Here is a 14,915-nt window from a genome sequence, read left to right as displayed (position 1 = left end):
ATGAACGCACACACGCACATCCTACCTCTATGAGCACCTCCGAGAGACTGAGCCGGCATATCATCTTGAGATTTACGAAGCAACCGTAGGCGCCTCGTCGTCGACGGGAACGTCTCCTCCTACTGAAAGCGCATCGCCGGAAATCCTGAAATAAATCCAGGAATAATGCGAGCACCAGGATTTGAACCCTGGTGGGTTGGGGATACCACTGTCCACCTAACCATCTCAACCACAAGTTGGTTCGCGGGTGCGGTTCCACCTTGTATAGAGGATTTGTGACCTCTTGATTGTAACGTAACTCTATGACAATGCAATAAACTCCCTTTTACAGCGCAAAAAAAGGAATCGATTCAGGGGGACTGCTTCCTCCTGGAGTCAATCAAGGTGCGCAAATAGAGCATCGTTTTATTCACGCGTAGGGAAAAGCAGAGGTACATATGCGTGTACACCGTACGCATACATTCATATTTAGTGATCTTAACCTAACATAGTGGTGGGACGAAGCATGCAAACACAATAGAGTGGTGGGACGAATTGCACACGTATGGCAAATTAATGTCATCAGCTGGTCGCGATCTCCTCGATGGAGGCGGTGGATCCCGAGTAGTAGTGGCGAGCCATCTGAGCCTCGGGGGCTGCCACCGACGACCGGTTGTTGACGACGCTGCAGTTGAGCCGGATCTCCCCCTGGGTGCCGGTGAGCACCTCGATGTTCCCCATCTTCACCATGGCCGCGACGAACTTCTGCTTCCAGAGCGTTTCGTTCGCCGCGAAGCTGTTCACGGACGTGTTGAGCGTGGCGTTGGTCCGCAGCTGGTTGTCGGAGAAGAAGAGGCCGAGGTTGAGCGACAGGAGCTTGTAGTAGTTGTTGTCCAGCACCGCGGGCGTGGTCGGATCGACCGCCGTCGTCGTGGCCGCGTTCGGACTCGACGGGCACAGCGCCTGCAGCAGCGCCGCGTACGCTGGGCTCAGCCCCGTGTCCACCTGCACGCACGCCAGTAGTTTTCCGTTACATGGTCACCATGGACGGTTGTAACTGCAAGTGTTACAAGGGATCGGAGGGCGTACGGTGGCGGTGGTGTTGTTCCAGATGCGGGCGAGGAAGGAGCTGCAGAAGGAGCGACCCACGGTGTGGGCGCCGGAGAGGATGACCATCTCCTCGGCGGTGAGGGTCTTGTTGGCGAAGCGGTCGACGAGCTGCTGCGCCGTGAACGTGGGCGGAGGCAGGTTGTTGAGCGCGTCCTGATCGAGGGAGAAGTTGCCGTCGCGCCGGCCCGAGGGGACCTGGTACGCGGCCTGCCCGGTGAGGTTGATGCTGTCGCGGGCGGCGAAGGCCACGATGTCGGCGCAGGAGACGGTGCGCGCGCAGCTCTTCTCCACGGCGGCCTTGGCGGCGTCGATCACCTCGAAGCCCCGGAGGCTCGGCTTGTTCGGGGCCGCGTCGCGCTCAGCCGTGCCGTTGGCGGACACGAGCAGCACGGAGGCGTCACATCCCTGAACGAGCAGACCAAAACGTAAGTAGTAGTAGTACTAGCAGTAACATCAAATAATGTAAAGATATGTCCAAAGTGTAGCATCGCACGTATCACTCGGTGTGATGCATCCGGGAAGATAAGAAAATAATACTGTTACGTATATTTTGATTGCAGCCAAGGTGGCTAGGGAACAACTCGGGAGGATGGATATTGATGTGCTAGACAAGAGCGTAAGGGATCTAGGGGTTAGGCGATACGTACCCGGACAAAGCAGTCATGGAAATGGAGGCGGATGAGGCCGGCGGCGATGCCGGAGTCGTTGGCGAAGGCGCTGGCGACGGCCTGCTGGACCAGCGACTCCGCGTTGGGGCAGCTCGTGTTGTAGAAGCCCACCTGGAGCTGCCCGCGAGCCACCGCCGGCAGCCGCAAGCACACAACCGCCACAACCACGGCAACTATGGCAGCCACCATCTCTAATCCGTTGGGGGCTTTGGGGCAATGTGTTCCTGATCTGCCCGGAGCTAGCTAGTGCTGGATCCCTTGCGTGATGCAGCTCACATGGCACAGTTTGAGGGGTTTATATACAACTTGAAGCAGAGGGTTTTGTATGAATGGAACTCCTCTGCTTCAAGTAGTTGAGGTGAGTCCATACACCTCTGCCAAAAGTAGTTAGCTACACTCATGCTACCGCACCGGTCTACAATGAACAGGACCATGTGGTTGCATGTGTTGCATACTACTGGCTTTAGCTTTGCTTTCTTAAAATTACAACTTGTTCTCGTGGATGGGGTCTTTGTGTACTTGCGTGACAGTTCTCTTGACCACCCTTGCAGCGTGCCCGGAGCCTCGGGAACTAAGTAGCATGTTCATAGGAAATTTTCCAGTAAAATGGAACTTAGTTGAGGTTTTCTGCTCGCAAGATGGTGAAAAGGTACAAACATAGCATACAAGACTGCAACTCTATGAATGTTTTCCTATATTACACGGACAGTTGAAGGCCACAAAAATGTTCGCGAACTTTGGAGTGAATAGTCCATGTGTTATAAAAGTCATGTTTTTTTGGTAGCTCACATCAGAAAGTATTTCATCATGAAATTTTACAAACATGTAGTATACATCCGTAAGTACATGTGTAGTTTACGTCAGATTTTTCTGAAACTTAGAAAGTTGATTTTTAAAATTTTGAAAAATTAAGCTCCATGGAGCCCGAGCTCTATTAGGAATTTCCGCTATATGCATCAATGCATGCATGTCTCCGGTGCGCATATCTAGTTGCGTGTGATTGATGCCTTTGACTGTGGCTGTAGGGTCGGAGAGGTTTGGTTTCAGACGAGGCTGAATTTGCACACATGCATCATGGTGTGACCAAAAGTAGCACCTTGTCTCATAAATCATAATTCATCCGTGGTTCCTATTTCGCAAAAAAAAAACATGGTTCCTAAAGAAAATTGTTGACTATTTGGAACAAGGACATATGCTTCGCTCGATTCATAAGCAATGTACTCGATTCTATGTGCAAATCTGAGCGTGAAAGCTATATATGATTACATACGGGGGTACATGCAACGGTAGTGATCATTGATTTGCATTTGTTTTGTCTACTTTCGCGTGGATAGGGATATATGCGCATGCGCTTCAAGTTATTAAGAAGAAACTAAAAAGCTTTAGAACCAAGGTGTCCATGATGCGTGACCGGACATAAAAAAGAGGGGAGGCGCAAAGTACGAGGGCAACAACACATGTAAACTAAAGGTAACCACACAGTGTCCATAGTTAACTACTGGATGTTGATGGTGCATTAGATTCTCACACAAGACATTTGACTGCCTGTTGCGTTGCCTACCCTTTAGTTATGTTACCTTTCCTTTGCCATATGCGTATGATCTAAGAGCATCTGCAGCCAGCCGGACACCCAAAATCCGCTATGTACGCCCGGGCCGATGGCCCGGTCACTAATCGGTCATGAAAATACGACTCAGATAGGTGCCTTAAACGGGCCTTAAAAATCCAGACTGAACGGCACCCCTCATATCCAGCCCAAATATGGGGGTGCCCAGGCGCGTCCGCCACGTTGGACCGATGCTGGGGTCCCACATGAAAACAGTTCGAAACCCGGCGATCTGAAACTCGTCTCCTCCATCGGATCGATGTCTCCACGTGGCGCCGCTCCGGCTGGCCGCGTAGTGTCTAGCCTGGCTATTTAAGCCGACCGCCGAAACCGAAACCCTACCCCCTACCCCTCCACATTTTCCTCCTCCCGCCAGCCGTCGCCGCCACTTTCCACTCCCCGTCCGCCACCACTAGTAGCCATGCCCCCACACCGTCGGGTGAGGAGCTACCCATTTCTAATGTTGGAGCGCTGGCTGCAGCTCCTTGAACAAATCCGGGCAAGGCACAAAGCTCGGATCGCCGCGAGGATACCTGCGGATGCAGTGGATCCGGGGAGGAGGAGGAGGAGGAGGAGGAGGATGTGGGGACGCGGATCTGCAGGCGGAGCAACAGGCCGTCCTCGATTCCCTCCGCCCGGAGTCAGTTGCGGAGGCCAAACATCCTCGTCGGCAGGAGATGGAGGCGGAGCACGCCGCACAGAAGGAGATGCTCGCCTACATGGATGAGGTAGACGAGGAGGAGGAGGAGCCAGAGAACTCCTACACACCCGTCCACCCGGCACTGACGTTGTGGACATCTCCGATGACGAAGATTAGCAAGGATAGTACATAGGATTTCTTTTGCATGCTTTGTATGGATCTATGGGGTTGAAATATGATAGACTCACATGCAGAGTGACAAATTTGAGGCGTCACCGGTCACTGTCCGCACACGCGCCCGATCACGTCCGCGGGCGTTTGAAGGGTCGAGTTTGCCTAAGAGCATCTACAGCCGGACGCCCAAACCCGCCCTATACATCTCGGCGGACATCTCGATCACTAATCGGTCCCCAATATGCGACCCAAACGGGCTCCTTAAACGGGCCTCAAATGCCCGGACTGACCAGCACCCCTTATATGCAGCCCAAATATGGGGCGGATATGGGGGCGCCCGGGCGCGTCCGCCATGTCGGATTGACGTTGGGATCCCACACGAAATAGTGTGAAATCTGGCGATCCAAAACCCGTCTCCTCCGTCGGACCGATGTCGCCACTCCGGCGGGCCGTATAATGCCTAGCCAGGCTATTTACGTAGAAACCTCACCCATAAAGTAGCAACCTCACATATTCCACAATGACTTATGCCCACGAAAGACTAGCCTCACTCAGGTAGATCTTCATGAAGTAGGCGATCTCCAAGCCCTCACAAACTTCTTGGATTCTCCACAATGGGTGTAGACTTTCAAGCACACCTAGGCAACCTAGGAGGCACCACCCTCCAAAAAGTTATGATATTGTTGTTGATGATGAACACTTTGCTCCTGCGCTTCAAAAGATAATCTCCTCAGTGTTGGGGAACGTTGCATGGGAAAAAAACTCCTACGCTCACCAAGATCAATCTAGGAGACGACCATCTATGAGAGGAGAGATTGCATCTACATACCCTTGTAGATCGCTACACGGAAGCATTAAGAAACGAGGTTGATGTAGTCGAACGTCTTCGCAATCCAATCACGATCCGCCCCGCACTCCCGATCCAAGTGCCGAACGGACGACACCTCCGTGTTCAACACGCGTATGGCTTGATGAAGCCTTCACCTCCTCGATCCAGCAAGCGATGCTGAAGTAGTAGCTCGAATCCTCTAGCAGCACGACGTCGTGATGACGGTGGTGGTGGAGAAATCTCAGCATCGTGGCATAGATGGGGTGTGGCTGCCCTCCCTCTACCCCTGAATGTTGGAAATATGCCCTAGAGGCAATAATAAATTAGTTATTATTATATTTCCTTGTTCATGATAATCGTTTATTATCCATGCTATAATTGTATTGATAGGAAACTCAGATACATGTGTGGATACATAGACAACACCATGTCCCTAGTAAGCCTCTAGTTGACTAGCTCGTTGATCAATAGATGGTTACGGTTTCCTGACCATGGACATTGGATGTCGTTGATAACGGGATCACATCATTAGGAGAATGATGTGATGGACAAGACCCAATCCTAAGCCTAGCACAGAGATCGTGTAGTTCGTATGCTAAAGCTTTTCTAATGTCAAGTATCTTTTCCTTAGACCATGAGATTGTGCAACTCCCGGATACCGTAGGAATGCTTTGGGTGTACCAAACGTCACAACGTAACTGGGTGGCTATAAAGGTGCACTACAGGTATCTCCGAAAGTGTCTGTTGGGTTGGCACGAATCGAGACTGGGATTTGTCACTCCGTGTAAACGGAGAGGTATCTCTGGGCCCACTCGGTAGGAAATCATCATAATGTGCACAATGTGACCAAGGGGTTGATCACGGGATGATGTGTTACGGAACGAGTAAAGAGACTTGCCGGTAACGAGATTGAACAAGGTATCAGTATACCGACGATCGAATCTCGGGCAAGTACAATACCGTTAGACAAAGGGAATTGTATACGGGATCGATTGAGTCCTTGACATCGTGGTTCATCCGATGAGATCATCGTGGAACATGTGGGAGCCAACATGGGTATCCAGATCCCGCTGTTGGTTATTGACCGGAGAACGTCTCGGTTATGTCTACATGTCTCCCGAACCCGTAGGGTCTACACACTTAAGGTTCGATGACGCTAGGGTTATAAAGGAAGTTTGTATGTGGTTACCGAATGTTGTTCGGAGTCCCGGATGAGATCCCGGACGTCACGAGGAGTTCCGGAATGGTCCGGAGGTAAAGATTTATATATGGGAAGTCCTATTTACCAGGAAGGTTCTAGAAGGTTCCGGAGTGGGGCCCACCTGCATGGGGGGACCCACATGAACGTGGGTAGTGGGGGCAAGGCCCCACACCCCTGGTCAAGGCGCACCAAGATCCCCCCTTAGAAGGAATAAGATCATATCCCGAAGGGATAAGATCAAGATCCCTAAAAAGGGGGGATAACAATCGGTGGGGAAGGAAATGATGGGATTTCTTTCCTCCCACCTTGGCCAACGCCCCAATGGACTTGGAGGGCAAGAAACCAGCCCCTCCACCCCTATATATTGTGGGGAGGCGCATGGGAGCTTCACACGAAGTTCTGGCGCAGCCCTCCCCCTCTCCCAAGTACTCCTCCTCTCTTGCGGTGCTTGGCGAAGCCCTGCAGGATTGCCACGCTCCTCCACCACCACCACGCCGTCGTGCTGCTGCTGGATGGAGTCTTCCTCAACCTCTCCCTCTCTCCTTGCTGGATCAAGGCATGGGAGACGTCACCGGGCTGTACGTGTGTTGAACGCGAAGGTGCCGTCCGTTCGGCACTAGGATCTCCGGTGATTTGGATCACGACGAGTACGACTCCTTCAACCCCGTTCTCTTGAACGCTTCCGCCTAGCGATCTACAAGGGTATGTAGATGCACTCTCCTTCCCCTCGTTGCTGGTTTCTCCATAGATAGATCTTGGTGACACGTAGGAAAATTTTGAATTTCTGCTACGTTCCCCAACAGTGGCATCATGAGCTAGGTCTATTGCGTAGATTCTTTGCACGAGTAGAACACAAAGTAGTTGTGGGCGTTGATTTTGTTCAATATGCTTACCGGTACTAGTCCAATCTTGTATCGACGGTATTGTGGGATGAAGCGGCCCGGACCGACCTTACACGTACTCTTACGTGAGACAGGTTCCACCGATTGACATGCACTTGGTGCATAAGGTGGCTAGCGGGTGCCAGTCTCTCCCACTTTAGTCGGAACGGATTCGATGAAAAGGGTCCTTATGAAGGGTAAATAGCAATTGGCATATCACGTTGTGGTTTTGCGTAGGTAAGAAACGTTCTTGCTAGAAACCCATAGCAGCCACGTAAAACATGCAACAACAATTAGAGGACGTCTAACTTGTTTTTGCAGGGTATGATATGTGATGTGATATGGCCAAGAAGAATGTGATGAATGATATGTGATGTATGAGATTGATCATGTTCTTGTAATAGGAATCACGACTTGCATGTCGATGAGTATGACAACCGGCAGGAGCCATAGGAGTTGTCTTTATTTATTGTATGACCTGCGTGTCATTGAACAACGCCATGTAATTAGTTTACTTTATTGCTAACCGGTAGCCATAGTAGTAGAAGTAATAAGTTGGCGAGACAACTTCATGGAGACACGATGATGGAGATCATGATGATGGAGATCATGGTGTCATGCCGGTGACGATGATGATCATGGAGCCCCGAAGATGGAGATCAAAAGGAGCAAAATGATATTGGCCATATCATGTCACTATTTGATTGCATGTGATGTTTATCATGTTTATGCATCTTGTTTACTTAGAACGACGGTAGTAAATAAGATGATCCCTTACAAAAATTTCAAGAAGTGTTCTCCCCTAACTGTGCACCGTTGCTAAAGTTTGTCGCTTCTAAGCAGCACGTGATGATCGGGTGTGATGGATTCTTACGTTCACATACAACAGGTGTAAGACAGATTTACACACGCGAAACACTTAGGGTTAACTTGACGAGCCTAGCATGTACAGACATGGCCTCGGAACACAGAGACCGAAAGGTCGAGCATGAGTCGTATAGTAGATACGATCAACATGAAGATGTTCACCGATGATGACTAGTCCGTCTCACGTGATGATCGGACACGGCCTAGTTGACTCGGATCATGTAATCACTTAGATGACCAGAGGGATGTCTATCTGAGTGGGAGTTCATAAGATGAACTTAATTATCCTGAACATAGTCAAAAGATCTTTGCAAATTATGTCGTAAGCTCACGTTTTAGTTCCACTGTTTAGATATGTTCCTAGAGAAAATATAGTTGAAAGTTGACAATAGCGATTATGCGGACAGTAGAAAGCTTATGTCCTTAATGCACCGCTTAGTGTGCTGAACCCCAAACGTCGTTTGTGGATGTTGCGAACATCAGACATACACGTTTTGGTAACTACGTGATAGTTCAGTTAAACGGTTTAGAGTTGAGGCACCAAAGACGTTTTCGAAACGTCGCGAAACATATGAGATGTTTTCGAGGGCTGAAATTGGGATTTCAGGCTCGTGCCCACGTCAAGAGGTATGAGACCTCCGACGATTTTCTTAGCCTGCAAACTAAGGGAGAAAAGCTCAATCGTTGAGCTTGTGCTCAGATTGTCTGAGTGCAACAATCACTTGAATCGAGTGGGAGTTGATCTTCCAGATGAGATAGTGATGTTTCTCCAAAGTCATTGCCACCAAGCTGCTAGAGCTTCGTGATGAACTATAACATATCAGGGATAGATATGATGATCCTTGAGGTATTCACGATGTTTGACACCGCGAAAGTAGAAATCAAGAAGGAGCATCAATTGTTGATGGTTGGTGAAACCACTAGTTTCAAGAAGGGCAAGGGCAAGAAGGGATACTTCATGAAACGGCAAATCAGCTGCTGCTCTAGTGAAGAAACCCAAGGTTGAACCCAAACCCGAGACTAAGTGCTTTTGTAATAAGGGGAACAACCATTAGAGCGGAATTACCCTAGATACTTGGTAGATGAGAAGGCTGGCAAGGTCGATAGAAGTATATTGGATATACATTATGTTAATGTGTACTTTACTAGTACTCTTAGTAGCACCAGGGTATTAGATACCGGTTCGGTTGCTAAGTGTTAGTAACTCGAAATAAAAGCTACGGAATAAACGGAGACTAGCTAAAGGTGAGCTGACGATATGTGTTGGAAGTGTTTCCAAGGTTGATGTGATCAAGCATCGCACGCTCCCTCTACCATCGAGATTTGGTGTTTGCGTTGAGCATAGACATGATTGGATTATGTCTATCGCAATACGGTTATTCATTTAAGGAGAATAATGGTTACTCTATTTATTTGAATAATACCTTCAATGGTCTTGCACCTAAAGGAATGGTTTATTAAATCTCGATCGTAGTGACACACATTTTCATGCCAAAAGATATAAGATAGTAATGATAGTACCACTTACTTGTGGCACTGCCATGTAAGTCATATTGGTGTAAAACGCATGAAGAAGCTCCATGTTGATGGATCTTTGGACTCACTCGTTTTGAAAAGTTTGAGACATGCGAACCATGTCTATTGGTGTATACGCATGAAGAAACTCCATGCAGATGGATCGTTTGGACTCACTTGATTTTGAATCACTTGAGATATGCAAATCATACCACATGGGCAAGATGACTAAAAAGCCTCGTTTTTCAGTAAAATGGAACAAGATAGCAACTTGTTGGAAGTAACACATTTTGATGTGTGCAGTCCAATGAGTGCTGAGGCATGCAGTGAATATCCTTATGTTCTTACTTCACAGATGATTCGAGTAGATGTAGAGTATATTTACTTGATGAAACACAAGTCTGAATTATTGAATGGTTCAAGTAATTTCAGAGTGAAGTTGAAGATCATCGTGACAAGAGGATGAAATGTCTATGATATGATCATAGAGATGAGTATCTGAGTTACGAGCTTTGGCACGCAATTAAGACATTGTGGAAATTGTTTCACAATTAATACCGCCTGGAACACCATAGTTTGATGGAGTGTCTGAACATCATAGTTGCACCCTATTGGATATGGTGCGTACCATGATGTCTCTTATTGAATTACCACTATCGTTTATGGGTTAGGCATTAGAGACAACCACATTCACTTTAAATAGGGCACCACGTAATTCCGTTGAGATGACACCATATGAACTATGGTTTAGAGAAACCTAAGCTGTCATTTCTTAAAGGTTTGGGGCTGCGACGCTTATGTGAAAAAGTTTCAGGTTGATAAGCTCGAACCCAAAGCGGATAAAATGCATCTTCATAGGAAACCCAAAACAGTTGGGTATACCTCCTAATTCAGATCCGAAAGCAATAGGGATTGTTTCTTGAATCGGGTCCTTTCTCGAGGAAAAGTTTGTCTCGAAAAGTTGAGTGGGAGGATGGTGGAGACTTGATATGGTTATTGAACCATCACTACAACTAGTGTGTAGCAGGGCACAGGAAGTTGTTCCTGTGGCACCTACACCAATTGAAGTAGAAGCTTATGATAGTGATCATGAAACTTCGGATCAAGTCACTACCGTACCTCGTAGGGTGACAAGGATGCGTACTGCTTCAGAGTGGTGCAGTAATCCTGTCGTGAAGGTCATGTTGCTAGACAACAATGAACCTACGAGCTATGGAGAAGCGATGGTGGGCCCAAATTCCGACAAATGGTTAGAAGCCATGAAATCCGAGATAGGATCCATGTATCAGAACAAAGCATGGACTTTTGTGGACTTGCCCGATGATCGGCAAGCCATTGAGATAAATGGATCTTTAAGAAGAAGACGGACGTGGATGGTAATGTCACAATCTATGAAGCTCGACTTGTGGCGAAGAGTTTTTCACAAAGTTCAAAGAGTTGACTACGATGAGATCTTCTCATCCGTAGCGATGCTTAAGTCCGTCGGAATCATGTTAGCATTAGCTGCATTTATGAAATCTGGCAGATGGATGTCAAAACGAGTTTCCTTACCAGTCTTCGTAAGGAAAGGTTGTATGTGATACAATCCGAAAGTTTTTGTCAATCCTAAGGATGCTAAAAGGTATGCTGGCTCCAGCGATCCTTCTAAGGACTGGAGCAAGCATCTCGGAGTTGGAATGCACGTTTGATGAGATGATCAAAGATTTTGGGTTTATACAAAAGTTTATGAGAAACTTGTATTTCCAAAGAAGTGAGTGGGAGCACTATAGAATTTCTGATGAGTATATGTTGTTGACATATCGTTGATCAGAAATGATGTAGAATTTCTGGAAAGCATATAGGGTTATTGGAAAGTGTTTTTCAATGTAAAACCTGGATTAGGCTACTTGAAAAATAAGCATCAAGATCTATAAGATAGATCAAAATTGCTTAATAGTACTTTCAAATGAGCATATACCTTGACATGATCTTGAAGGTATTCAAGATGCATCAGTCAAAGAAGGAGTTCTTGCCTGAGATGCAAGGTATGAAGTTAAGACTTAAAAGCTCGACCACGGCAGAATAGAGAGAAAGGACGAAGGTCGTCCCCTATACTTCAGACGTAGGCTCTACAGTATGCTATGCTAAGTACCACACCTGATGTGTGCCTTGCCACATGTATGGCAAGAGGGTACAAAGGTGATCAAGGAGTGGATCACCAGATAGCGGTCAAAATTATCCTTAGAGGAATAAGGATATGTTTCTCGATTATGGAGGTGATAAAGAGTTCGGCGTAAAGGGTTATGACGATGCAAGCTTTAACACCTATCCGAATGACTCTGAGTAGCAAACCGGATACATATAGTGGAGCGACCATTTGGAATAGCTCCAAGTGGAGCGTGGAAGCAACATTTACAATATGACCTAGAGATTTGCGAAGTACATACGGATCTGAATGTTGCAGACCCGTTGACTAAAAAACCTCTCTCACAAGCAAAACATGATCAACCCCAGAACTCATTGAGTCTTAATCACATGATGATGTGAACTAGTTTAATGACACTAGTAAACTCTTTGGATGTTGGTCACATGGAGATGTGACCTGTGAATGTTAATCACATGACGATGTGAACTAGATTATTGACTCTAGTGCAAGTGGGAGACTGTTGGAAACATGCCCTAGAGGCAATAATAAATTAGTTATTATTATATTTCCTTGTTCATGATAATCGTTTATTATCCATGCTATAATTGTATTGATAGGAAACTCAGATACATGTGTGGATACATAGACAACACCATGTCCCTAGTAAGCCTCTAGTTGACTAGCTCGTTGATCAATAGATGGTTACGGTTTCCTGACCATGGACATTGGATGTCGTTGATAATGGGATCACATCATTAGGAGAATGATATGATGGACAAGACCCAATCCTAAGCCTAGCACAGAGATCGTGTAGTTCGTATGCTAAAGCTTTTCTAATGTCAAGTATCTTTTCCTTAGACCATGAGATTGTGCAACTCCCGGATACCGTAGGAATGCTTTGGGTGTACCAAACGTCACAACGTAACTGGGTGGCTATAAAGGTGCACTACAGGTATCTCCGAAAGTGTCTGTTGGGTTGGCAGGAATCGAGACTAGGATTTGTCACTCCGTGTAAACGGAGAGGTATCTCTGGGCCCACTCGGTAGGACATCATCATAATGTGCACAATGTGACCAAGGGGTTGATCACGGGATGATGTGTTACGGAACGAGTAAAGAGACTCGCCGGTAACGAGATTGAACAAGGTATCGGTATACCGACGATCGAATCTCGGACAAGTACAATACCGTTAGACAAAGGGAATTGTATACGGGATCGATTGAGTCCTTGACATCGTGGTTCATCCAATGAGATCATCGTGGAACATGTGGGAGCCAACATGGGTATCCAGATCCCGCTGTTGGTTATTGACCGGAGAACGTCTCGGTTATGTCTACATGTCTCCCGAACCCGTAGGGTCTACACACTTAAGGTTCGATGACGCTAGGGTTATAAAGGAAGTTTGTATGTGGTTACCGAATGTTGTTCGGAGTCCCGGATGAGATCCCGGACGTCACGAGGAGTTCCGGAATGGTCCGGAGGTAAAGATTTATATAAGGGAAGTCCTATTTTGGCCACCGGAAAATGTTCGGGATTTTTCTGTATTGTATCGGGAAGGTTCTAGAAGGTTCCGGAGTGGGGCCCACCTGCATGGGGGGACCCACATGAACGTGGGTAGTGGGGGAAAGGCCCCATACGCCTGGTCAAGGCGCACCAAGATCCCCCCTTAGAAGGAATAAGATCATATCCCGAAGAGATAAGATCAAGATCCCTAAAAAGGGGGGATAACAATCGGTGGGGAAGGAAATGATGGGATTTCTTTCCTCCCACCTTGGCCAACGCCCCAATGGACTTGTAGGGCAAGAAACCAGCCCCTCTACCCCTATATATAGTGGGGAGGTGCATGAGAGCTTCACACGAAGTTCTGGCGCAGCCCTCCCCCTCTCCCAAGTACTCCTCCTCTCTTGCGGTGCTTGGCGAAGCCCTGCAGGATTGCTACGCTCCTCCACCACCACCACGCCGTCGTGCTGCTGCTGGATGGAGTCTTCCTCAACCTCTCCCTCTCTCCTTGCTGGATCAAGGCATGGGAGACGTCACCGGGCTGTACGTGTGTTGAACGCGGAGGTGCCGTCCGTTCGGCACTAGGATCTCCGGTGATTTGGATCACGACGAGTACAACTCCTTCAACCCCGTTCTCTTGAACGCTTCCGCTTAGCGATCTACAAGGGTATGTAGATGCACTCTCCTTCCCCTCGTTGCTGGTTTCTCCATAGATAGATCTTGGTGACACGTAGGAAAATTTTGAATTTCTGCTACGTTCCCCAACACTGAATATATAGGGGGGAGGAGGAGGGGCGCCCTAGGGTTTCCCCTAGGGAGGGGTGGCGGCCACACAGATGGGGGCGCCCCCTAGGAAAACCCTAGGGTGAATTGGCCCCCAAGCCAGGTGGAGGCAGCCCTAGGGGGCGCCCCACCCCTTCTGTTGATCATGGGAGGGGACTTGGGGGCCCACAACCCCTTAGTGGGCTGATGTGTGCTACTTCTTGAGCTTGCGTTGGTTTTTCCCTTGAAGAGGAAAGGGTGATGCAGCAATGTAGATATAAGTATTTCCCTTAGTTTGAGAACCAAGGTATCAATCGAGTAGAAGACAATGCACAAATCACCAATACCTGCACAAACAATCAAATAACTTTCACCCAACGTGATAAAGGGGTTGTCAATCCCTTATGTTTACTTGGAAAAGTGAGATCTGATAGAGATAGATGAAACTAAACAAAAGATAAAGTAAATATTTTTGGGTTTTTTTGTTTATAGATCTGAAAGTAAAGGATTGCAAAATAGTAGATCGGAAAGGTATAAGATGGAAAATAGACCCGGGGGCCATAGGTTTCACTAAAGGCTTCTCTCATGATAGCAAATAACACGGTGGGTGAAGAAATTGTTGGAAATATGCCCTAGAGGCAATAATAAAAGTATTATTATTATATTTCCTTGTTCATGATAATTGTCTTTTATTCATGCTATAACTGTATTATCCGGAAATCGTAATACACGTGTGAATACATAGACCACAATATGTCCCTAGTGAGCCTCTAGTTGACTAGCTCGTTGTGATCAACAGATAGTCATGGTTTCCTGGCTATGGACATTGGATGTCGTTGATAACGGGATCACATCATTAGGAGAATGATGTGATGGACAAGACCCAATCCTAAGCATAGCACAAAGATCGTGTAGTTCGTTTGCTAGAGCTTTGCCAATGTCAAGTATCTTTTCCTTAGACCATGAGATTGTGCAACTCCCGGATACCGTAGGAATGCTTTGGGTGTACCAAACGTCACAACGTAACTGGGTGGCTATAAAGGTGCATTACAGGTATC

The 14,915-nt window shown here is 47.4% G+C and overlaps 1 protein-coding gene across 1 annotated transcript; it reads right to left on the bottom strand.

The window, feature by feature from the left end:
- Positions 1 to 393: 393 nt before the first annotated feature.
- LOC119275401 (peroxidase 1-like) lies at positions 394 to 2,061 on the bottom strand. The gene is made up of 3 exons (XM_037556223.1): positions 1,737 to 2,061; positions 1,069 to 1,494; positions 394 to 984 (listed from the first exon to the last, which is right to left on the bottom strand). The coding sequence occupies exons 1-3, from the start codon at positions 1,944 to 1,946 to the stop codon at positions 562 to 564; spliced, it is 1,059 nt and encodes a 352-aa protein (XP_037412120.1). The 5' UTR covers positions 1,947 to 2,061; the 3' UTR covers positions 394 to 561.
- Between the last annotated feature and the right edge of the window lie 12,854 nt (positions 2,062 to 14,915).

The sequence above is a fragment of the Triticum dicoccoides genome, chromosome 3B (assembly GCF_002162155.2).
Source record: "Triticum dicoccoides isolate Atlit2015 ecotype Zavitan chromosome 3B, WEW_v2.0, whole genome shotgun sequence".
NCBI classification, from domain to species: Eukaryota; Viridiplantae; Streptophyta; class Magnoliopsida; order Poales; family Poaceae; genus Triticum; species Triticum dicoccoides.
The sequence above is the reverse complement of the archived record's forward strand: the minus strand, read 5'-3'. Positions and strand labels throughout refer to the sequence as shown.

What these genes read in the sequence shown, in the direction of transcription:
- LOC119275401 (XM_037556223.1), bottom strand. Translation starts at nt 1,946, where the DNA reads ATGGTGGCTGCCATAGTTGCCGTGGTTGTGGCGGTTGTGTGCTTGCGG. An exon ending in TCCATGACTGCTTTGTCCGG is followed by an intron (nt 1,495 to 1,736) that starts GTACGTATCGCC and finishes CTGCTCGTTCAG; the next exon opens with GGATGTGACGCCTCCGTGCT. An exon ending in GGAACAACACCACCGCCACC is followed by an intron (nt 985 to 1,068) that starts GTACGCCCTCCG and finishes GCGTGCGTGCAG; the next exon opens with GTGGACACGGGGCTGAGCCC.